At 39.6% G+C, this 26052-nt stretch overlaps 1 protein-coding gene across 1 annotated transcript in view; it reads left to right on the plus strand.

Moving 5' to 3' along the window:
* Positions 1-26052, plus strand: part of CEP162 (centrosomal protein 162) — a 48340-nt gene that overhangs the window by 20143 nt on the left and 2145 nt on the right. The window contains exons 13-27 of the mRNA XM_059831215.1: positions 343-607; positions 1797-2064; positions 3920-4062; positions 4896-5123; positions 6202-6339; positions 7270-7382; positions 8155-8260; positions 9795-9921; positions 10820-10983; positions 13472-13576; positions 14673-14897; positions 16060-16730; positions 17545-17686; positions 22519-22617; positions 25597-25731. Coding sequence (XP_059687198.1) covers positions 343-607; positions 1797-2064; positions 3920-4062; positions 4896-5123; positions 6202-6339; positions 7270-7382; positions 8155-8260; positions 9795-9921; positions 10820-10983; positions 13472-13576; positions 14673-14897; positions 16060-16730; positions 17545-17686; positions 22519-22617; positions 25597-25731 — 2929 coding nt within the window. The remainder of the gene's footprint in view (positions 1-342; positions 608-1796; positions 2065-3919; positions 4063-4895; positions 5124-6201; positions 6340-7269; positions 7383-8154; positions 8261-9794; positions 9922-10819; positions 10984-13471; positions 13577-14672; positions 14898-16059; positions 16731-17544; positions 17687-22518; positions 22618-25596; positions 25732-26052) is intronic.

The raw sequence follows: 26052 nt of genomic DNA on the forward strand, positions 1-26052 counted from the left end.
TGAGTTTTGGGAGCTTATCATGTAGCTGTACCCAGCAGAAATTACCATTCATTGTTTTATTAGCATTAATTGCATGCTTGCAGGTGTTCATCTTGTAGCCAAGTTTGATACCTCCACAAAAACAGTCACTACTGGGAAATGGCTCTTGTTCCACAGTGTGGGAGTGAATCTGTATAACTACCTCTGTAAGGTTGTTCTTAAAAGGAGCCTAGTGCCTCTTTCAAATTCAAGCAGTCTTTACAGCTGATACCTAAAGGAAAAATGGCCCACTTTTTCCAGAGTGATAGAAAAGCAAAGGGCAAAAGTCTTATTATATAATGACTTTATTCCTTTCTCTTGTAGTCCTGTGAAACTGGTAGGCAGCACAGCAAATGACCTCATCAGCCACTTGCCGTTTAAAGAGCACCAGAATAATATGGTTTGGGAGACAAACTTACTTGAAAAATTTAACAGAGAAGATAGCATCTTTCTGCAGACAGCTGTGAATGGCGATAACTTTCAGAGGGTGACTGAGAAAGAAATTCAGACCAGTGACGTACAGCCTGATGTACTAAGAGAAAAAATAGTACAAGACTCTCTGCTTTCACAAGGCAGCAAAACTAAACAAGTAAGTAATATCAACCAGATTTTTATTATATGGAAAGACATGTAAAATATATATATTCTTAGACTGCCTGTCATTTGATTATGCTCTGATGTTTAGACAATAGATTAGAGCAGAGTTTAGATTGAGACACTGTTGCTGTTTTTCTTGAAACTCTCATGATACCATTGCTATTGTTAGAGGAAGCCAAATCCAGTGGACTTTGGGACCAGCGGAATTCTTCCTGTCCCAGCCCAATATGTGCAAGGCTGCTGTGGTTCCATGTCCCCAGCTCAAGCTAGCAGCAAGTTTGAGCACGTGTTCCCATAGCGGGGACATGTTTAAACACACACAGGCTCGGAATAGAGAACTTACCTACAAAAGGACAGTTAGAAATTCCGTTCAATAAGAATATAGGAGAGACTGCAGTGATTAATGTAGGGCTTAGTCAGGCAAGTGTACTGACTAGCAACCTGGTCATGTCACCTTTAATCTTATTTTCCCTCTATTTCCCACACTTGTTCCTACTTGATCCACCTTAATCTCTCCCTTTACCTAGTTTTTGTCCTTTCCCTAAACATCCTGTAAGTTTTGCACATTCTCACAATCCTCTGAAACGTTCCATAACAAGATTTACATAATCCCAAATCTTCTCCCTGCATCCCCAAATTCTCTTCTCCTTGCGTCCCCTAAATTAGCCCCACACTCCTTTAAGCAATCACCTCTTCTGTCTGTAAGGGAGAGAGGTTGTTTAGCTGATTCATCCTGGTAGGTTTCCCACCAGGGCCAACAGGCTAAGCTTTCTCATTTGCTGGTCTTAGGAGTTGTGTGCTCTGGTTTTGATGACCAAGTTTAGCAGGATTCCTCTGCCTGCCACTGTTCCTCACTTCATCACTGGGTTTCTGTGTTCACTCTGATTAGCGTTTAGTCACGAGCTACCTGCTTTGGTAAGCTAAAGATCCTGTAATGTAATACAATTTCCCGGAACAATTAAACGAAGCCAGTAAAAAATACTTGCACTATGTATATTTTTGAAGTAGTAAAATTCCGCAAAATTACATACTATTAATTTGGTTAATAGTGCTTCCTGCTGCCCTGAGTCTTACAGCTGTGTAATTCTGGTAATTGGTTCTATGTTCTTTTAGTAGTGAAAGCTACCTTCAAATCACACTAGAGTCTAAAACTTGTTTTAAACAAATGTACTCTATCACAGGCTCTTCGGTCTTGTTCCTTGAAGAATGAAAGATCAGAATCAATGACAACTAAACCAACGTTATACAAGAATATCAGAAGTCCAGCACCTTTACATAAAAAGAAATTGTCATATGGTCCTCATGGGGTGGTGAGAAGTTCTGGGTATGGGAAACCCACTTCACTCTCAAAACAGTCTTTTCCAGCTAATGAAAAGAAAGCACCAAAAGAAACTTTCAAAAAGACCAGTGTGAAAGCCAAAAGTCCTGCAGATAGAGCAAGATCTAAAGGTATTTCTGTCATAAGAATTCTGAGTTTTAAGAGCCAGAGAGCTTTGCTGTTCGTGCTTCACATTTAAAAAAAAATAAAAAAACAAATTTCAAAATGTTGTAGCAGAAATCTAAACCCAAACACAATTAAGTACTGAATTTTTTTCTGTATCAGCATGAAGTTGCTGGAGGAGAGACTTTTAAATAAAGCTTTGCACTGTATTCTTGCTTCGTTTCCATTCACATATAACACCACTATGTTTGAGACTTAGCTATTGTTTACCAGTAGGACGAAAACAATAGAAAAAGCTGGTGTTCACAAATAAGTATCTGCAAGTTACATTTTTCATTACAGTAAATGCAAAGATTTGCTGACACACTAACTTCTGTGTGTGATGCCAAATTTCTATTCTCAGCTTTTTATCTCTGCTTTCCTAGAATACAAAGAAAGCACTAAAAAAAGTCCTCTTTTCTGTTCATGTCTCTTGCAACACTAAGGAAAGGAGAATATCAATGTAGTCCTGTGAAAGCTGAGTTGTGAGTAAAGGACCGAACTTTTTTGTGTGAAGCCTGAAGATTTTCATGAGATAATTCAGCTTAGCGTCTTTGCAAACGATGTTTGCTACCTCTGAGGCATGGGAAAATAACTCTACAGATGCCTAGGTTTTAGCATACTTCTAGCATGTAACACTTTTAAAAACCCTGCAAGTAGTGTTGGGAAAAGGAGTTTAGGATTATGTTGCCCATCTTTAGGGAGATGCTTCAGTGGCAGCTGTCAAACTAAGGGACCTTAGTTCCTCAGTGCATTGCTGTGGCACTCCCTGGAGAAGAGGAGGGTGTACAGCCAGATGGAGGTGGTGAAGTGGATGATGAGTCCCAAGAAAATGAGGCCACTAGCCTCTCTAGCTATAGCCATTCTCCATAGCAGTTTCAGGTGACTTCAGATGTTAATCTCACCGGGATGTGTTCTGCAGGGACCTCTAAAGCTAGGAAGAGAGTGGCATTGAATCAAACAATCCCCTAATCATCAGTTCTAAGGGAGCACCTTTGTGAGGAGATAGTGTGAGAAATGTAAAAAGTACTAAATTTGGAAAGTTATCATAGCCTGTTTTTTTTCAGGTATAACGTTCCTAAGTAGGAGCTCTTAGCTTAAATTGCTATAGGCAGAAATGAAATGGCAGTTGTAGTTACTATCTGTACTTCAGAAGACTAAGATGTGAGTAGTTCCACATATGTTTTGTTGCTCTCTAGGGGGAACTTCCCCGATTTTAAATTTCCAATCAAGTTGCTATTTGATGCAACAAATAGATGTTACATGTCTTTGTATGCTATCTGCATTCCAAATTCCATTTTGAAAATTGCTATGTCTTCACCATAGCTTGAAATATGTTGTATTTCTGTATGCTTAGATAACTGGCCACTTCTTGAGCAGAGCAGTGAGGTTAACCTTGTTTCATGAAGGATTTATTATCCAGCTACTTGTTTCAGTTGTTCCCTTGGGTTTTGTTTCATCTTGACATCAGTTCCTTACTTAAAAAAAAAAAAAATGCATTTTCCATGATGTCTCATTGCTCTCAAGTTTCTATATTTAATTCAAAATTCAGGTTGTAGAATACTTAATTTATATGCCTGAGGGGTGGATCACATTAATAGATTTTTTTGAAAGGACATTAAATTCTGAATTTAATTTCATTCTATTTTACTTTCTGCCTAAATGAAGAAGCCTTATTTGCTACTAGGATAATAAGATCTGCAACAAATGAACCAACTTCGAAGGAAGGTATAAACAGAGTTATGTTACATTAATAGATTTTTTTGAAAGGACATTAAATTCTGAATTTAATTTCATTCTATTTTACTTTCTGCCTAAATGAAGAAGCCTTATTTGCTACTAGGATAATAAGATCTGAAACAAATGAACCAACTTCGAAGGAAGGTATTAACAGAGTTATGTCTGCCCAATCAGTTGTTAATAATCTTGGACACCAGGCTGTGGATTATTGCAGGCATTATCAGCATGTAAGTAATAATCAGTGATGCTCCTAATTATAGTATGTACAACTTGGTTTGCAAGCCTATTTTGTCAAGACTTTTAATAATTATCACAAGATTGGCAAATGCTGAAATACTGAATAAAGACTTCCCTTTAGTCAAATACTAGTTTTTGCTTTTAAAATATGCAAATATAATCATACTGCTTTTCAGTTGCTTGGATAATTCTATTACTCGGGTGGTTCTATATACTTAAAGTTGGAATGCTTATTAATTTCTGAAAGTTACTATTTTGTGGTAGAAAAGGGGAAAAATTTAAATTTTTTAATTTAAATTAAATTTAAATTAAAATTTAAATACTTTTAAGTAAAAGTATTCTGTTATGAATGTTAAATAGTACTACTGTTTGGGTTTTTTTCTATTGGCATTGCATTGAATATTTAATAGTATCTTCTGACTTCTCCAAGATGACTGAATTTGCAGTACCATGATGGATTTTCCTTCTTCCTTATAAACTGTATAAAAAATTATTCATTGAATACCTAAATTATTACTGCTTTTCAAAAAATAAGATGCGTAATAGAATAATTCTGGTAGCCATGTAGTGGCTCTCTAGAGAGGTGTTTGTTTCCTGTTGTTTTTTTGGCTTGTTTTCCTCATATGTATTTCAGAAATGAGAAAGTAGCTCATTAAAGTAAATGCAGGATGTTTTGTTATTAGAATGTTGGGTTTTTTGTCTTTTCAAGTGCCTTATGTGGTTGCTGAGAGCCAGACAAGCCAGATAAATAAAACTGATGAGTGGAATTTTTGGTAAACAATCAGCTCAGCATAATGTTTCCCTGAATTTTTCTCTTCATTAGGATTTATCATTTTCTCCTATGAAAAGTTGTGACAGAGAACTATATTTGCTAAAACGAGTGCAAGTTGCAGAGGAGGACCTGAACACAGCTCGTGATTTGATTCAACAGCTAGCCAGCACGGTTTCACAAAAAGAGAACGAAATAGAGACAAAGATAGTAGAATTGAAAACACAGCATGAAAAAGAGCTTTCTCGGTTGGGTCAGGAAAACTATGTTCTTCAGAGTAAGGTACTTTATCATCTTGTATCCCACTACTATAGAACAGGAGATTAACAGATACCACTTGTTATAGATAAGTACTCTATGTTGAGATATTGGTTGGTTTGGGTTTTTTTTTTCAATGTTGACCTGGGGGTGTTGGTCAACATTCAGCTGAAGATGAGCCAGCAGTGTGCCCAAGTGGCCACGAAAGCCAATAGCATCCTGGCCTGTATCAGAAATAGTGTGGCCAGCAGGACCAGGGAAGTCATCGTGCCCCTGTACTCGGCGCTGGTGAGGCTGCACCTCGAATCCTGTGTTCAGTTTTGGGCCCCTCACTACAAGAAGGACACTGAGGTGCTGGAGCGTGTCCAGAGAAGGGCGACAAAGCTGGTGAGGGGTCTGGAGCACAAGTCTTATGAGGAGCGGCTGAGGGAACTGCGGTTGTTCAGCCTGGAGAAGAGGAGGCTGAGGGGAGACCTCATCGCTCTCTACAACTACCTGAAAGGGGGTTGCAGAGAGGTGGGTGTTGGTCCCTTCTCCCAAGTGATGAGTGACAGGACAAGAGGAAATGGCCTCAAGTTGCGCCAGGGGAGGTTTAGGCTGGATATTAGGAAAAAGTTCTTTACTGAGAGAGCGGTGAGACACTGGAATAAGCTGCGCAGGGAAGTGGTGGAGTCACCATCCCTGGAGGTGTCCAAGGAACGTGTGGACGAGGCATTGTGGGACATGGTTTAATGGGCATGGTGGTGTTAGTATGTTGATGGTTGGACTTGATGATCTTACAGGTCTTTTCCAACCTTAGTGATTCTGTGATCTATATGATATATTCCCAGGGTTATTGCACTATCTATACCCTCCTGTCTAGATACATAAGAACAGTAGAGGGAGGGTAAAACTTTGTTAACTTCTCCCAAATTTTTTACACTGTATTCCTGTTTTGTAATGCTTCTGTAAAACTCCAATAATAAGATTGGGTCATTGGTCTGCTTTCATATCTTAATGAAAAGACTGACCTATTTATATTATAAAGGTGTAGTCTTGTAGATAATTCTATATTGCTAAAAAAACTTTCTTATTAATTGCGTGTCTTTTTTCTTTCTGAAAGTTAAGAAGTATGGAAGAGCTGACTCAAGAAAAGAGATGGACCCATCATACAGCAACAATTCCTGTCACTGAAGAAAAACTGGCACAAATACAAAAAGAAATTAAAGATCAAGAGGTCATTATTCAAGGTTATCAACAGGTATACCACCACACAGCATATTGAGCTGTGTTCTAGCCGATTTCAGAAACAAAATTGTTTAATGTTTTCTGTTGAAAACAGTTATCTTGCTATCTAAGAAGTGGATGAAATTTAGGTGTGAAGGGCAAACATGTATTGCACATTTTAAAAGTATTTCACACATGTCTAGTTTGGGCTAAGTTTTTTTACCATTACATGTAACTGTTCTAAATCGTAAAAATTCACTGACTTGTCAGTTGAGAACTGGGAAAATACTTTATGGCCAATAAAGAACCACAAACTTTTTAGTCCAAATGTAGTCGAAAACTAGTGTTTTTAAGCGGTATTAGAAATCTGGAGGGTTCTGTTTTTAAGGTGTTTTTCACAGGATCTGAGCAGCTGATTTGAAGGAAACCTTATGAGTGTGCCCAATTTTTATTACTTAAGTATAGAAATAGATAATGCAAACTTAATAATCCTTTAGAATACTTGCAGCTGTAAAATCAAATAGGTTAGTTTAACCAGCTTCCAGCTGGTGCTCAGCAGCATTTCTTGGTATAGGCACGATGTCTTGCCAGTATGGCGGTGAGCATCCCGAATTGCTGATGGTTTGTGTCCACAGTACTGGAGCATGGGCAGGCTGAGCTCTGATCTATCAGCACTCATCCATGTATGTGCTTTTAGAATATAGTTAGGATAGCTTTGCAGAGGAACTGGCCTAGGTTCTCCGGAATGAGCAGACACTTGGACAAGGTTGTAGAGGTCACTGTATACTACTTTAGCGTAAAGATAATGAAAGTAGATACCCATTTTAGAAACTTAGTAATAAAACATTTAGCATTTGCCTCCACTGTTTCAGTAGGAAAACTATGCAAGTCATAAACAATTGTTTTTGAACTGGGTAAAACAGTAATTTATGAACATTCTTTAACTTTGTCTGTCTCATCTTAGGAAAATGAGAGGTTATACAAACAAATGAAAGAGCTACAAATCCAAAACAAAAAAAATGAGGAACGAATGTTTAAGGAGAATCAGTGTTTAATGTCTGAATTAATAGCCCTAAGGTAGGTTTATTTGAACATCTGACCTAAAATCTCTGGCGTTTTCAGCTGTGTTTATTATTTTATTTACGAAGAATCACTGCAGAGTTGGTCAGGTGCATGTTTTCCATTGTTTCTTTTGGCTTGTGGTTTTGTTTTTGTGTTTTGAGAAATTATTTGTGTTGATTATGGGCACTTAATTCTTAGTCGTCTTGCTGATGTTGCAGACTGTGGGAAGACTAGAGTCTTCCATTTGGAGAATCTTTCAATGCTAAAATTCAAATACTCATATCAGAATGTGTAATACGTATACTACACTTGTTCTGATACCATGGCTCTGCTCACGTGTCAAAATGTTTTGATACTGTTGTAAGATACACAGTAGATCAGGGGCCACAAGAGATCCTGGTAGTGAAGGAACCATTAGATTCACTGCACTGTAGGTCCTGTCAGATTTGCATCCTGTGGTAGTAATGAGGAAAAAACCTAGCAATTGCATGTACTCCTAATTTACAAATCTTTGCTTGGGAGAGGCCCGTAGATGAGTTGAACTGATGCAAAGAAGGTTTTGTTTCCCTCTTTTGTGTAGTCGCTACAAACAAGTTTGTGTGAGATGAGAACATTTCACCTTACAGATGAAATTTTTTGGTATAAAGATGTACTGTATAGTTGCATCTTTCTTTGTTTTGAGCCTGCATGAATTGACCATGTGGTACCATTGGGGGGGGGGTTTGTTAGTCGCTGTTAGTATGCCAAGTCACCACATTGCATAACTGTTTTTGCTGTTGCTGTTTAGAGAAAAGATAGAGAACACTAATATCCAGTCACGAATCGTGCAGGATTCTGAACCAGCCAGAAATCAGAGTTTCACAGAATTGATTTCAGAGCTTCGGGCAGCACAGGTAGGTATATACGAAGCCTGTTTCTCATATGTTCTTAGAAAAAACGCATAACCATCCATATTTTAGACTAATAATGTAAATTAAGTGGTGGAGCATGCTACTATTCTACAGTGTTAATTATATGCCACACTTGTATATCACAAATGTCTCATCAAATGAACTTTCAGATGTAATCCCCTAAGACATAGATTCACTGAAAGTAGTGCAGTGTTGTCATGTTTACTGGCAATTCTGAAATATCTTGTGAGAGCTTGCAGAATGTAGTCATACCTGTATAGATTTTCTGCATAATCCCTGCTTTATACCTACTAAGTTCTGGAAAAGAACATCAGAGTGAAAACAGTCTTTTGTTATTCACTTATGTAACTTTTTTTGTAGTCCTACAGATGCTTGTGGTTTTGAGGAAGGATGTTTAGTAAGCATCATGTTAAAATTAAAGGTTTTCAGGAACTTCTGTTGGTCTGCTTACTGCAAGTGGGGACTGCTTTGGTACATACTTCCTCTGATAGTTAGACCAGAAATTAAAAGCTGCTTCTTCCATTTTTTGTGGGGTTTTCAAAAAAACCAAAAACAAACAACAGCTGCTTAGCTAGGTAATAAGAGGATCTGGATCCAGTGAGCTTAAGGACCAGCAGAGGCTTTCCTGGTCTGATAGAGCTGACTTTGAACTCTTAAGACTCCAGGGGCTCCCCTAGTTCCAACCTCATAGGTACTGCTGCTACACTTCCTTGTCCTTAGGTCCAGACTCAATACAAGATCCAAAGATAGAGAGGCACACACAGACAATACTAACATGGTCAGGCACACAGATAACACAGAGAGCAGTGCCTTTGCTCACACCACAGAAATGCAAACAGTACTGTTGGAAACACAAGGAGCATATATGGCCTGATCCTGTTGAGCAGGTCAGGATAGGAGTTTGCTAGCAGTAACATACATGCACATGCTGGCCCTTGCTGGCCCTGGACACTTGGTCTATTTACTGGCTCGCCCCAAAATCTCAGCCCCAGTTGCCACTCCCTGTACCTTATAGATTCCTGGGACCAAGGGCCTCCATCTCCAGAGGCTGTCACTGAAGCCTTTCATCCTACTTAGTCTTGAAGTTTGCTAGTGATCACATATAAACAAACAGAACAGAGAGTGCATGCAGAAAATGGCGAGAAATAGAATGTAGTAAGATGAACTGTTGGAGAATACATATGTCCATTTAAGCTACAGTCTTCAAGTCTTAGAAATAAGTAAAGCCATTTTCTTTACTGACCCTCTCAAAAGGCAGGTGTTTTCTACTTCTAAGACGGTTATGTAAGACTTATAAAAATCCCATATATTATTTTTTAACGTTTAGCTTAAGTTTTCCCATGCTGTGCTAGAGCAAGGCCTGAGAATAATACCAAACCTAGAAAACCTCATTGCTGCTGTGGTCTAACGCAACTGTTGTGATTTAATAATTTTATGGTGAAAAGGCATGTTCAGGTTTTTTGTATGACAATGTGTGTTTCATTTTTCTTGTCTTGCTGTTTTCTCTAAAATGCAGAAGGAAGAAACGAAATTACAAGAAGAGATAAGACGTCTCAAACAAGATAAGCAAGCTCTTGAAGTAGACTTGGGACAAGCAAAGAGGGAGAGAGATTTAGCAAAAGTCCAGATTGCATCCACATCAGGTAAAGCACCTTCATTTTGTCGAATAATTTTGCCTACTCTGTGCTTCACTGAATAAATATGTAACTAAAACTTGTTTCTTATTAAAATATTACTTAGGTAAATGTGTCAAGACCATTTCCAAATATTCTTTAAACTTCTAATAAAAACATACAGTGAAGGACATGCTACAGTACCTTTGGCACTCTATTGGAAAGCTTTTTCTTGTATCCAGCCAAACTCTTTCTTGTTGCCTATTAAGTTTGATTTCTTGCCTATCTCCCACTGGGCATGGAAAACAGATGATTCCATTTATATGACAACTCTGTTCATAAGAAAAGATTTACTATGTTGCATCTTAGTATCCTGTTTAGATCTTGCCCATTTTTTACTTATACCTTGTGACTTTTTTTCAACATTCTTATCAGAACTCTTTCCAGTTTGACTTCAGCTTTCTGAATGAGAGAGGGCCAGATATTGGACTCTTTCACTTCCAATATCAGGCATCACAAGTGCTAAGAGCTGTAATATTTGCCTCTATGTCTCTTCTCAAAATGCTTGATCCCTGAATGGGAGGAGTATGGTCAATACGTATCTAAGCATGTATTCTATATTATCATCCATGTTGTTACTGAAAATTTGTTTACTAGAACATGATCAAGAATAGATTCCCCTGGGGTTCTGTTTTAAATACCTTCCATGATGAACTATGAACCATTGAGTACTACTATGTATGAGAGACAATACAGTTTTTTCAAATACTGTTGCATTTAAACCTAATTAGGGTCTTGTTTTAAAACTTCAGTGCAGTAACAGCATTAGTAAATACATTAAATGTGCTGAGAAGGATAGTGTTGACTAATTATTTCTTTGATACATAATTACTAATAAAACAATACTAAGTATGTTTTATTCTTGTAGATGAGAAGTCTTATGAATTCAAAGTTATGGAAGAATCGTACAAACAGGAAATTACTCATTTAAAAAGAAGACTTCAGTGGTATGCAGAAAATCAAGATCTTCTGGATAAAGATGCAGCCCGTCTTAAAGATGCAAGAGAAGAAATTGGGAAACTAAAACTAGAGGTGATAATACCTAGCTTTATGTAAGAAGTTGAAACTTAATATTATTTCTTTTCTGATGATGAGTATAATGTAATTCTGTCCATAATAATCCCTTTTTTTTTCCCCAAGAAAAAACATGTAAACTCTTTATAAGTTTTAAATCAAATGTGGAGTCTTTATATGCAAAATAGATATTACTGCATATGCAGTGAGAATTGCAAGTGCATACTGCTTAAAACCTGGTTTTGCTTGTATTATCATAGAATCATAGTATCATTTAGGTTGGAAAAGACTTTTAAGATCAAGTCCAACCATAAAACCTAACCCTGCTAAGTCCACCACTAAATCATGTCCCTAAGCGCTTCATCCACACGTCTTTTGAAAACCTCCAGGCATGGTGACTCAACCACCTCCCTGGGCAGCCTGTTCCACTGCTTCACCACTTTCTCAGTAAAGAAATTTTTCCTAATATCCAGTCTAAACCTCCCCTGGCACAGCTTGAGGCCATTTCCTCTTGTCCTGTCACTTGTTACTTGGGAGAAGAGACCAACACCCACCTCTCTGCAACCCCCTTTCAGGTAATTGTAGAGAGCGATAAGGTCTCCTCTGAGCCTCCTCTTCTCCAGACTGAACAACCCCAGTTCCCTCAGCCGCTCCTCATAAGACTTGTGCTCCAGACCTCTCACCAGCTTTGTCGCCGTTCTCTGGATACACTCCAGCACCTCAGTGTCCTTCTTGTAGTGAGGGACCCAAAACTGAAAACAGGATTCGAGGTGCGGCCTCACCAGTGCTGAGTACAGGGGCACAATCACCTCCCTACTCCTGCTGGCCACACTATTTCTGATACAGGCCAGGATGCCGTTGGCCTTCTTGGCCACCTGGGCACACTGCGGGTGCTTATTCAGCCGGCTGTTAATCAACACCCCCAGGTCCTATTCCGCCGGGCAGCTTTCCAGCCACTCTTCCCCAAGCCTGTAGCATTGCATGGGGTTGTTGTGACCAAAGTGCAGGACTTGGCCTTGTTGAACCTCATACAATTGGCCTTGTCCCATCGATCCAGCCTGTCCAGATCCCTCTACAGAGCCTTCCTGCCCTCAAGCTGATCAACACACCCACCCAATTTGGTGTCGTCTGCAAACTTACTGAGGGTGCACTGAATCCCCTCATCCAGATCATCGATAAAGATATTAAACATATTAAACTTAAAGATACTGGACACCTTGGTGATGCTTCTGGAAACAGAAGTAGCGTGTTTCCTTAAAAGCTGCAAATTTCTTGACTACAAAAGGAAGTACATTGTTACATTAACAACTTGGAACATTCCTCTTGTTATTCTCTTTTCTTCCTTTTTACTCCATTCTAAGTTGCATAAGCAACACTTATTTTTTTTCTCTTAAGTACCAGTTCTAAATTCTTTTTTTTCTAAGAAAAATTCTCTGGTTGCCATAGTAGGGAAGAAAAAGCCAAAACACTCAAAATATAAAGCAAGCAAAACTAATACATGAATCTTGAATAGTTCTGAGATTTGCATTGCCTGCTTATCAGTAGATTTGACTTAAGATTCATAGAAATAAAGAATTTTACCAGTGATATAATGGTCTTTGAATTTTTTCATGGTGTTTTAATGAAGAGATCACAGATGAAAGGAGGTGCCTCTGAAGGAGCAGCCAGGGAAGGGGATCCCTTAAACACTACCATATCAAGCTTTGATCAACATATCATTGCTGTGAAAGAAAACATTTTTATTTGCAGTTTCTCCAGGATGGACTGGTGTTTAAAAACAATGAAGAGCTTTGACTTCATAGAAACAATCAAATTAGTCAAACTATGCTGGCATAAAAGCATTACTTATGCTAACATTGCCAATGTGAGAGAGAAATCAAGATAGGAATACTTCCAACTATACAAGGTGTAATATCCCTGTACAGTGATCATAGTGGCTGATAAAGACAGGAAATTCAATTTTAGATTAAAGCTTTGAGTGTTCATGGCCAGACCATGGGAGTGAGGGAGCATTAGCTATCCAGTTCCTTCCCCTGATCCTGGGAGTCAGCATTTATTTAGGCACAACATAACATTGCTTTTTGGCTGTTTCTGTATCTCATCATGGAGCATAGCCTTGCAAATCACAAACTATTTCCTTAACTCATGCTGAATTCATATAATGTACTGTAGTACTTTATATTATAGCTTATTAACCAAGCCTGCATACTGGAAGTATGGTAGAAAGAAGCAGATTTACTGGTCTGAAGACAAGAACATCCCAGAGTTGAAGTTCTCTTCTAGATTTCTGAAGCTAGTTTCAGCTCCTTTTGATCTTAAGTGGGTTGAAGAAGCTGTAACTTAGTTTAAGAACCTGAAGAATCAGTTAGTACAGAAATTACTATTACCAGTTCTTAAGTGGCAGAATACTTCCATTATATTGTGTGCGTTTGAAATGCTTACTTTTGTACTACAGGACAATGTCTCTGAATACGGATTTCAGTTTATTTTGTCATACATTGGATAGGTTGAGAAGCTCAGAGCTGAAGCTGGAGATCAGTGTGTGCAACAGAAGAAACGTTTGCGAGACAGAGCAGCAGACGCTAAAAGAATTCAGGATCTTGAGCGACAAGTATGCAATAATAGAACCGTGTTTCATTTAACCTTTATTTCAGATAAGGCCTGTTACAACACTTACCAGTCCTTTCATAAGGATAAAGCATTGAATGAAGCCCTATGATAAAGTAACTTTTGTGCTATCAAACACTGTTAACACAAAAAGCTGCAGTTTTTTACTTACAAAGGGCTCTTCTGCTACTATGTTCTACTAAGCTATCTACTGATAACCCTTTTAAAATCCTTTAACATTAAAATACTATTTAGAGTTTCTTGGAAAGGGGCAAGAGGGCAAAAGCACACACAAGCTTGTTGTTTACTTCTAAGACTCCTGTCTATGTTCAGTAACCCTTTAACATTATGACCAATTTCAACCAAGCTGATTTGAGAGTAGGGGTTAAAATTGTATTGAATTCCTACAAGATTCATGAAAACTGAGGGAGTAGAGACCTTAAAATCCATGTTTCTACTGAAGAAAAGTTAGGAGGAACTGTGTCTTTCTGAATTTTAGGAGATGGCAGCTGCATTTGGTAGGGATGTGGAACAAATGGGAAGGAGCCTCTGCAGTATTCTAACGTGAAGAGTATCTTATCCATAGATAAGAGGGGCTTGTTATTAGTCTTGCATGTAAGGTGTTAGTTCTATTTTACTGCAGATTCCAAAATAAAAAGGCATTTAATCTGTTATTGGGAAAATAATTTCAATACTGTTACGAAATATCTCTGTAACAGTTGGAAAAGTAGAATGGAATGTTGAAGTGTGAAAGTAAGTCCAGGAAAAGAGCAAATATTTTAACAGCATTAAGAGCCATATAAAACTAAAGTGCTAAAAATTAAATAAAAGGTCCATTTGACATAAGACAATCTGAAGAACAGAGCAATATTTTGTTTAAGCTGATGTGTAAGTTAATCAGTAAGAGATGATGTCTTGCTTTTCTATAAACTAACTTAAATGTAAACAATGTAAAAAATTCTCAACACATGCATCTCTAGTTTTCTTTCTTCACCCAATTTAAGTAGATGACATTTGTTAACATTCTGTCACTTATTTCAGTTAAGTTTTCATCAGAACTTTATTCTTTTTGACCTCTGACGTAACTTTCTTTTTGACAGATCAGAGAAATGGAAGGAATTCTAAAAAGAAGGTATCCAAATTCTTTGCCTGCTTTGATTTATGCTGCTGCTGCTGCTGAAAAAACTAATGATCTTTCAGCTAAAACAAACACAGTTGATTTTTTGGAGAGAAGAATAAAAAAGTTAGAAATGGAACTTGAAGGTAAAGATGATGAAGCTAAAAAAAGTCTCCGTGCCATGGAACAACAATTTCAAAAAATAAAGGTAAAAGTTGGAGGCTTTTTGAATAGTCCACTCTGCAAGTAATAGTTGTAAGGTTACAGAGGTCTAACACAGAGTGGTGGTGAAAACTGAAGGCAAAGACCACATTTAAGGAAAAAAAAATTCAAATAATTTATAACCAGAATTTTCAGTGGCTTCAGCACCTAAGATATGAAGAGCATTGAAATTGTTAGAGTAGTATGAAAACTGAGAGAAGTTCCTGGGGCCTAATAACTTAATTCATACAATTAGGATTTCATCCTGTGGGTCAGAGTAGCTGCTTACCTAATTCCGTGCTGTACCAAAGGCTGTGGTTTCAAAGGTCTGCTGACAGAGCATTTCTACAGGGAACGTCTGGGGACACTAAACATTCTATCCAAAAATTACATGATAGCGAGTCTTAAAACTTGAGTAAGGAATCATGAAAATCTGTCATTTTACTTCATTGAAAGGTGAACTGCACAGGTGCTTAATGAGCAGGAAAGGAAAGCATTGGCCAGTTGTTCCTTCTTTTGTCCATGTGAATAACTCATCATGCTTTCCTCAGAGGCTATCCGTGCTGTTAAGAAGGGTTAGGTTTTCCTCAGCTCATTAGGAAGAAAGATTCTGCATCTCTGAATTCATGCTTCTATATTTAAAAAAAAATATAAATCTGTCCTGTTAAAATTTAAGATTATTTTTAAAACGTGAAGTACATTTTGAGTCATATGAGAGTAACATTTGCAAACTGGCATGTGGCAAATACATGATGGCAGATTTTAACAAAACTAAAAACTTCTTGCTATATTAAAATAAGATTTTACTTTGCCTGTCCAAGTTGGTAAGATCTGAAGAGAACACAATTATATAAAAATGAAATAGTTCTTTGTCAATTTAATTTTCTTTCCCATAGTTACTGTATTAATTGTGAGTAGAGGATTAATTTGTAGTAAATGTTTTGAGTAATTCTGTTTTACAGCAGACTTAAGTTTGCTTCACGTAATTTTTCACCCGCTAATTTCTGAACTGATTGAGTAGTGTTGTTAGTAATACTGATGTGTATTCTCTCTTAGGAAATCTTGCTTCAGATGTGCAGTAACTTTAAAGAATAATAAAAAGAGCTAGTAATAAATGTGCACTTGAGGAAACCAGTTTTTCTTCCCTTCCTCCCTCTCCCCTCCCTTAGATGCAGTATGAGAAAAGACTTGTAGAGCTTGAGCAACTACTTGCCTACAAATTTATGAATGAATCACCAAAACTGAACAGTGATAAAGCCAGTTCTACAGAACTTGAACAGGAGCTGCAGAATCTAAAGACCACCCATCAGATCGCCATTAAAAACCTCCAGACAGAAATTGAAAGCCTTAAAAGTCAAAATTCCCAGTTAAAACTCAGAAGTAAAAAGGATAACAAAGACTTAGAGTCCACAGACTCTCAAATGGAACAAGGTAACACAAAAGACAGACTGTTAAAACTAAATGAAGAACTGGTCACCAAAAATAAAGAAATACAAGACCTTACAAAAACTGTAGAGAAACTTCAAAAAGAAAGGATGGTGATGTTGTCTGATAATAATTTGAGAAATAAAACAGATAATAAGGAAAATTCTACAGAGATCTTGAAAAAGAATACCTTAGCAACAGCTAAAAGGAATTCCAGCAACAGTGAACCCTTTCTAAGCATTTTCAACGATGACAAAATATACCAACCACATACCTTTTCTGATTCTAATATCTCAGAAGTTCTGCAAGAAAATGCACAGCTGAAAGAGGAGCTAGAAAGATTGTCTCTAGAAATGAACCAGCAAAGGGTGAAGTCTCAAGCAACACTGGCTTATTCTGAAAATAATATACGAAGGTAAATGCCTAAATATGTTTGTTTAAAAACCTTGTTAAAGTGTTGGCCGATACAGGGTTGAAGTGACACATTAACACATCAGCCGTGTGTGAAGCTAGCATATACTTGGCCCATATTTTCTGTAAATTTAATTTGTACTGTTTGGTTTTGGGTTTGGGGTTTTTTTGGTGGTTTTGTTTTCTTAGAGCATTGCACTGTCATGATTCTTTCCACAGGCAAACCTATATTAATCCTTATTAATGCTACAATTCATCATGGTTTTGAGTAAAAAGATCTCAGTATGAATCATTGCATCTTAGATGCTTTGTATACATGTTGTATAGCACTAATATTTGGTACACTTACTTGCCTTCAAACTGGGGTATGCTTTTAGTGGGATTTACTTGACCAACTGTAGAAACTTCACCTAGTCTCCATTAGATCTCTTCATAGCCGAAGTAGAGGAAATTGGCATATTTAGATTGCAACACATTCTGTTCTAAAATAAATACCTGAAATAGGACAGCTGAATTATGATTTAAAAGCTATTTTCTCTTCTTTTTTTTTAGAAGAGGAGCTGAGTTTTCTGTGTTCTAGCTGCCTCTAGTTAAATGAGGCACATATCCAACCTTGTAGGCTTCCCACCCTGTCATGCCTCCAGAGCAGCAGAAGTAATGGTGGTGCTATCGTGTGAGGTTTTGTTGCGAGATTTCAAAGACATGCCGCCTTTAATGTTTTGGATATTTTATATGTTCAAGTGAGATACTTTGCCCCATTTTTAAAGAACTGTTTGTAGCTGCTTTACTACATTTTATTTTCCTCTCACTCTGTTCAGGATACAGGAAGACACAGCAGAATACATTGCATCTCTGAAAGCTTCCCATCAGAGGGAAGTAGAGAAGATTCTTTGCCAGCACGCAAAGGAGCATTCTACTTCTAAAGTAGCTGAACTGAACAGCAGAATTTCAACACAAGAGGTAAGATACAGTAGATACATTCATTACATACAGATATCTTCAAGTTACTTTCTTTTCTGTTGGCTTTGCACCCTCTCTTCAGATATTTGTAAACATTGATGAGATCCCCTGAGCCTTCTCTCCTCCAGGCTAAACAGTCCTAGCCCTCAGCTTTTCCTCATATGAGAGATGCTCTAGTCCCTTCATCATCTTAGTGGCCCTTTGCAGACTCTCTCCAGTAGCTCCATGTCTGTTGCACTGGGGAGCCCAGGACTGGACACAGTACTCCAGGTGTGGCCTCACCAGAGCTGAGTAGAGGGGAAGGACCACCTTCCTTGACCAGCTGGCAACATTCATACTAATGCAGCCCAGGATACCATTAGCCTTTTGTTCAACTTGGTGTCCACCAGGATACCCAGTTACTTTTCTGCAAAGCTGCTTTCCAGCAGGGTGGCCCCCAGCTTACACTGGCGCCTGGGGTTCTTGCTCCCCAGGAGCAGAACTTTGCATTTCCCTTTGCTGAAGTTCATGAGGTTCCTGTGAGCCCATTTTTCCAGCCTCTCGAGGACCCTCTGGATGGCAGTACAACCCTCTGGTGTATCAGCCACTCCTCCCAGTTTTACATGATCAGCAAACTTTCTGAGAGTACGCTCAGCCCTGTCATCCAGATCATTACTCACAGAATCACTAAGGTTGGAAAAGACCTGTAAGATCATCAAGTCCAACCATCAACTAACACCACCATGCCCATTAAACCATGTCTCACAGTGCCTCATCCACACGTTCCTTGAACACTTCCAGTGATGGTGGCTCCACCACCTCCCTGGGCAGCTTATTCCAGTGTTTCACCACTCTCTCAGTAAAGAAATTTTTCCTAATATCCAGCCTGAACCTCCCCTGGCACAACTTGAGGCCATTTCCTCTTGTCCTGTCACTCATCACTTGGGAGAAGAGACCAACACCCACCTCTCTGCAACCCCCTTTCAGGTACTTGTAGAGAGCGATGAGGTGTCGCCTGAGCCTCCTCTTCTCCAGACTGAACAATCCCAGTTCCCTCAGCCGCTCCTCATAAGACTTGTGCTCCAGACCCCTCACCAGCTTTGTCGCCCTTCTCCGGACACGGTCCAGCACCTCAATGTCCTTCTTGTAGTGAGGGACCCAAAACTGAAAACAGGATTCGAGGTGCAGCCTCACCAGCGCCGAGTACAGGGGCACGATGACTTCCCTGCTCCTGCTGGCCACACTATTTCTGATACAGGCCAGGATGCCGTTGGCCTTCTTGGCCACCTGGGCACACTACTGGCTCATATTCAGCTGGCTGTCAATCAACACCCCCAGGTCCTTTTCTGCGGGGCAGCTTTCCAGCCACTCTTCCCCAAGCCTGTAGCATTGCATGGGGTTGTTGTGACCCAAGTGCAGGACCCGGCACTTGGCCTTGTTGAACCTCATACAATTGGCCTTGTCCCATCGATCCAGCCTGTCCAGATCCCTCTGCAGAGCCTTCCGACCCTCAAGCAGATCAACACTCCCGCTCAACTTGGTGTTGCCTACAAACTTGCTGAGGGAGCACTCTATCCCCTCATCCAGATCATCGATAAAGATATTAAACAAGACCGGCCCCAAAACTGAGCCCTGGGGGACTCCGTTTGTGACCGGCCACCAACTGGATTTCACCCCATTCACCACGACTCTCTGGGCTCAGCCGTCCAGCCAGTTTTTTTACCCAGCAAAGAGTGCACATGTCTAAGCCACAAGTCGCCAGCTTCTCCAGGAGAATACTGTGGGGGACAGTGTCGAAGGCTTTGCTAAAGTCCAGGCAGACAACACCCACAGCCTTTCCCTCATCCCCTAGGCGGGTCACCTGGTCATAGAAGGAGATCAGGTTGGTCAAGCAGGACCTGCCTTTCATGAACCTGTGCTGGCTGGGCCTGATCCCTTGGTTATCCTGCACATGACCTGTAAGCGCCCTCAAGATGAACCTCTCCATAATCTTCCCCGGCACCGAGGGTCAGGTTGATAGGCCTGTAGTTCCCCGGATCCTCCTTCCGGCCCTTCTTGTAGATGGGCATCATGTTGGCAAGCCTCCAGCCATCTGGGACCTCCTCTGTTAAGCAGGACTGTTGATAAATGATGGAGAGCGGCTTGGCAAGCTCCTCCGCCAGCTCCCTCAGCACCCTTGGGTGGATGCCATCAGGCTCTATAGACTTGTGAGTGTCCAGGTGGCATAGCAGATCATTAACTGCTTCCTCCTGGATCACGGGGAGTTTATTTTGCTCTCCATCCTTGTCTTCCAGCTCAGGGAGCTGAATACCCTGAGGATACCTGGTGTGGCTATTAAAGACTGAGGCAAAGAAGGCATTAAGTACCTCAGCCTTTTCCTCATCCTTTGTAATGTTCCCTCCCGCATCCAGTAAAGGATGGAGATTCTCCTTGGCTCTCTTTTTGTTGTTAATGTATTTGAAAAAACATTTTTTGTTGTCCCTCACGACCGTGGCCAGATTGAGCTCTCGCTGGGCTTTTGCCTTTCTAATTCCCTCTCTGCATGACCTAATGAGGTCCTTGTATTCTTCTTCACTTGCCTGCCCCTTCTTCCAAAGGTGATAAACTCTCCTTTTTTTCCTGAGTCCCACCAAAAGTTCCCTGTTTAGACAAGCCATTCATCCTCCCCGCCGGCTCTTCTTACGGCACATGGGGACTGCCTGCTCCTATGCCTTTGAGATTTCCTTCCTGAAGAAGGTCCAGCCTTCCTGGACCCCTTTGCCCTTCAGGACTGTCTCCCAAAGGACACTCTCAACCAGTGTCCTGAACAGGCTGAAGTCTGCCCTCTGGAAGTCCATCGTAGTGGTTTTGCTGACCCCCTCCATACTTGGCCAAGAATTGAGAACTCTTATCATTTCATGGTCGCTAAGCCCAAGACGGCCTCCAACCATCACTTCTCCCACCAGTCCTTCTCTGTTTGTAAACAGCAGGTCAAGCAGGGCACCTCCCCCGGTAGGCTCCCTTACCAGCTGTGTCAGGAAGTTATCTTCCACACACTCCAGGAACCTCCAGGAGGTGAAGATGTTCAACAGGATTGGACCCAGAATTGACAATTCTACACACACACCCCCCACCACCCCCGAGTTACTGGCCTCCAGCTAGATTTTGTTACACCCATCACTACCCTCTGGCCCAGCCATTTAAGTCAGTTTGCAGTCCACCTCACTGTCTGCTCATCTAACCCATGCTTCATCAGCTTCTCTATGAGGATCTTACAGGAGACAGTGTTGAAAGCCTTGTTACTGAAATCCAGGTAGGCAATATCCACTGCTCTCTCCTCATCTGCCAAGCCTGCCATTTCATCATAGAGGGTTATCAGGTTGGTCAAGCATGAATTCCCCTTTGTGAATCCATGCTTACTGCTCCTGATGACCTTCTTGTCCTTCATGTGCCTGCCAGGTTTCCAGGATTAGTTGCTTCATCACCTTCCCAGGGATCGAGGTGAAGCTGACTAGCCTATAGTTCCCTGTGTCCTCCTCCTTGCCCTTTTTGAAGTTAGGAGTGATATTTGCCCTCAGCACACATGGTTGCATCCCGTCAGGGCCATGGACTTATGTATGTCCAGTTTGCATAAGTATTGCCTGACCAGATCCTCTTCTGCCAAGGGCATATCTTCCTTCTTCCAGACCTGCCCCCTAGTCTCTGCGGCCTTGGATTCCTGAAGGCCAGTCTGGCTAGTAAAGATGGAGGTGAAGAAAGCGTTTAGTACCTCAGCCTTTTCCATGTCCTCAGTCACCAGGGCCCCTGCCCCATTCATCAGCAGGCCTGCATTTTCTCTAGTCTTCTCTTTGCCACTTAGGTACTTACAGAAGCCCTTCTTGTTGCCTTTGCCAGTCTCACCAGATTCAATTCCAGCTGGGCTTGGGCTTTCCTAACCGCATCTCTGCATGCTCGAACAGCATCCCTATATTCCTCCCAGGTTACCTGTCCTTGTTCTCACCGTCTGTATGCTTCCTTTTTATGTTTGAGTTTTGCCAGGATTTCCTTGTTCAAGGCCTCCTGGCATTTTTGCCTGACTTTCTGCTTGTTAGGAAGGACTGCTCTTGAGCTTGGAGGAGGTGATCCTTGAATGTCAACCAGCTTTCTTGGGCCCCTCTTCCTGCCCAGGGCCCCCTCCCATGTGACTCTTTCAAGCAGATCTTTGAAGAGGCCGTAGTGCGTTCTCCTGAAGCCCAGGGTTGTGAGCATGCTTTTTGGCCTGCCCCCTCCTCTCAGGATCCTGAACTCTACCATCTCACGGTCACTACAGCCAAGGTTGTCTTTGACATTCACATCCCCAACAAATCCTTCCTTGTTTGTGAGTTTAAGGCCCAGCAGAGCACATCTCCTCACAGGCTCCTTTATCGTTTGGGTCAGGAAGTTGTCATCAGTGCTCTCCAGGAACCTCCTGGATTTGCTTATGCCATGCTGTGTTGTTCCTCCAGCAGGTGTTAGGGTGGTTGAAGTCCCCCGTGAGGACCTGGGCCTGTGATTATATTTGTGCATTAAAATTTTGGGAGAAGTTTTACACACGGTATGAAGGTAGAAAGAGCTATTGTATTCAAATTATTTCAGAACTTTTTTTAACTAAAGAAAGTAACTTGAAGGTTGAGACTTGTTTTCACATACTATATATGTACATGTGCACTATTCAACAATCCACGTAGAGAATTGTTAAGTAGCACACATGCACACGTGTTAGAGGTAGTATTGTTAATATATGCATCACTTATACCTGCAGTACTACAATACTGATTATATTTTTGGTGTATTTTTCCTGTATAGGTTGTGATGGGTATTTATGTTAATTATGACTATTTTTAACCTTTTTGTAGATATTAATAAAACATCTCCAAGAACAAATCAGTGAACAACAGAGACATCAGGAGGCCCTTCTAGTTTCACAAATGCGAGAGGAACTCCTACAAAAAGAGGTATATTTAAATTTGGATTGGGGGTACCTTATACTAATAAAAGAGTTTTTGCTTTCATCCTTGTAAAGCCTCAAATAATATATAGGAAATAAGTCTTAGAAACAGTATCTTTGTCAGTGCTTCTACATCAATTATACCTGAGAATGCAATATATTTTTCTAACGTGAACAAGAGAACAACACAGCACAGAAGGTGGAACTTTGACCACCTTTGATTATGTTGTTGTTATTATTAGTATTATTAGGTTAGAAATGTCTGACATCTGTATGAAGATTGATCAGCAGGTTAATCCAAGCATTCATAGCCTCTTCTTTGAGAGTTGTGATGGGTAGAACATAGACCACAGACCTTTTTCTTTAAGAGGATATTTTGTTATTGTTTTCAAATTCTTCGTTCGGACAAAGCCTTCCTGTTTCATCCTTCATTGCCATAAAACTGACTTAGGCAATTATATTCTTGGTTTTCTCCTTTGATATCTATGAAACTTGAGGTCTCTTAAGAAGAGAAGGTTAGTTGTAATGGTTCTTCTGAAATTTGAGAGGTTTGTGAGAGGGGTATCTAGGCTTTTTCTAATCTTCTACTTCTATTAATAGTATATAATCTAAAAATTATACTTGTTCATGATTTCATTTTTGGGTTAATATTGTATAAAATTGCAGTCTGTCTTTTACCTCAAGCTTTTTGAATTTTTGGCTATGCTTTTGTCATTCTTAAAGTGCAGCCAGTCTCTTTTTTTTATCACTTCCTGGTCAGGAGGAGGATATAGCCTGTCTTAACATTGTGCCTATGCTTAATTCACCATCTCCTTGATGTATGAACATTGCTAATTTTAACTTCATTTTGATAATACAGTAATTAACCTGCAAGAGTTATTAAGAAGAATTCCCCTATTCTGTAAGGGACTGAGAACTCCAGACATTTATCTTTTTTGCTGCCTTTACTTAGAAGAAATAAAAGAATTATCAGTATGTGTTTAGTACATACTTAATATAATGAATCTTAGTCTCACTAAAGTCATTCACTATTTATCTTATCCATGAAAAATTCCACCTCTGTTGTGAAGTTTTATAGAAAAGTGAGGCTGTGTAGGGAGAGAAAAAAGATCTCCTATTAAACAAGCTCTCTATGTCCAGAATAAAGACTGAGACTTTGGGTTCATATTATGAATCTAATGATGCATGTTGCCTTTCCATACAAAGCTTGTTTCACTCCAATGACCTCAGTGTATATATAATACTTCCTTCTGGGAAAACAGGGCAAGAGTACCATGAGACAAATGTTATTCAACAGATTTGTTTCTTCTATGCCTGTTTGCTTTCCATATTATTAATGACAGTGATGGTTAAGAGGATGGTCATACTATCTGACCCACACGTTACAGGCTGAGTTCGAGATGCTGGCATTTAAGAAAATGTAATGGAGTGCCTTTGTTACAAAAATCATTGCAGGACTATACAGAGAGAAATATCAAAGTAAAGCCTTGGTTTTGCCCTCTAGTATGATTGCTTTATTTAAATAACAATCTGTGCTGCTTTTAAAATACATTTTAAGCATTAAATGGTTAAATAAGTTGAGCTGAAAAAAGAAGGCAACCAAACCTGCAATGTAATTAATCATCATAGGGAAAACCACTACCATTTGTAATTGGATTGAGAGTCCTCTGTCTAAAATGGTGGTACCTTAAAAAAGGCAAACTTTTTTTCTGAGGCTCGCTGGAAGATTGCTCTTTGAATATTAATTTCAGAAATGCTGTTCATGGATGTTTTCCATTAACTATATACTTTTCTTGCATAACAGCTTGCACATAGCACAGCTTTGTATTTAACATAGTTCTGTTGCTGGCAAAATATATGGAGCCTATTTTCTCTTGGGGCTTTTTGCCCCTCATAACATCTTTCCTGAATGAATTTTTCTTGAAGTTAATTATGTGCCCTTTCCTTCAGTGGAGCAACTTAGCAGGCAAGCAGCAGACAATCATCTTCACAGAGCTTATGAAACTAAGACATCTGCTCCTCTGACAAATGTGGCCCACAGGTTCAAAGCTGCTGGAGAAAGGGACAGGAAAGATGTAATAACATAGGCCTTGTTATTTTAGAAAAACACATTAAAAAATGGAAATAATAGTAAGCCATCTTGGAGTCACTTCTGAGTAAGAGTGGCAACATCTTATGAAGGACACAATGCTTCCAGCTACTTGAATTCAGCAGCAGAGAGCCAAGGATGGCTGAGTGCTTGAAGAAGATTATCAGTTCGCGGATATATTGAGGGTTAGCAGTTCATGGATATATTGAGTAAGGGGAGCTAAGGGTTGTAATAAAGGATAAAAACTGCAAAGCTTTCACTTTAGTTTACTTATACACATTAAGAAACTGACCAAAAAAGACTTAGGATGTTACATGAAGAAACACCAAGTTACTTAAAATAGGCAAAGAATGAGAATAATCCAGTAGGGATTTATAAGAAAACTTACCTGAATTTCTGGAGGATTAGGAAATCAGTTGTAAGTCATTGCTAGATTTGATTAGACCTGGCGATTATTAGACCAAAGGGGGTTTGTAATCATGTGTGTTAGCAGCATGTCTTTTCTTAATTTATTCCTTAGAAATACACTGGTACATTTTATATTTGATCTTTCTCCAGGGTGTGAGAAGTGATTGTGTAAGAACATCTAATTATAATATTCTCTATTAATTTTTGCTATGTTTAGAAGTATAAAAATTGACTGTGAATAATCACCTCATAACATATTATGAACAGGATTGGAATTATCCTCAGGCCTCATCTTACAAATGAAAGATCCTAATCGAAGTCCCTGAGCCCCTGTTTAAGTTTCTGAATACAGGAGATTTCTCTTTTGTCTTCTTTTCTGCAGCTTTTGAATGGAATGATTAAACAACGTAAATACACTTTGAAAGTAATCTGTTTTATACACTACTTAATACAACAATAACAACTTTCATCAATTCTCTTAAACTGTAGGTTACAAAATTGTTGGAAGAACTGAGAGAGGCTAAGGAGAGCCAGAGTCCTGAAATGAAACATTTCTTGTGCCTGGAAAAGAAAATCAAGCATATAGAGACCAGACATGCAGAAAGAGAGCAAGAAATTCAAAAGGTACACCAGAGTATATCTGCATTTACTTCTCAAGAGCAATTTATTGGTTTAACTGTAATTTTCTGGTATTTGCGCAGGCTCGTTTAGCTCACACTGGAGGGGGGCAAGTACTTTTTGATACAGCCATGGTTTTGTCTTTGAGGCCTGCTGATGCAAGTGACCGTAGAAGCAGTGCTAGTCAGCACTTCCTTGCTGTGGTAATTAAGATTACTTGTTCATGACTTGCACATTAGGTGCGTAACTTCCTCGCAACCTGATCTAAGGAGGCCTTGCTTTAGCAGAGGGTTGGACCACATGACCTCCAGAAGTTCCGTGTATCAT

This window comes from Gavia stellata, chromosome 2, assembly GCF_030936135.1.
Source record: "Gavia stellata isolate bGavSte3 chromosome 2, bGavSte3.hap2, whole genome shotgun sequence".
NCBI lineage: Eukaryota > Metazoa > Chordata > Aves > Gaviiformes > Gaviidae > Gavia > Gavia stellata.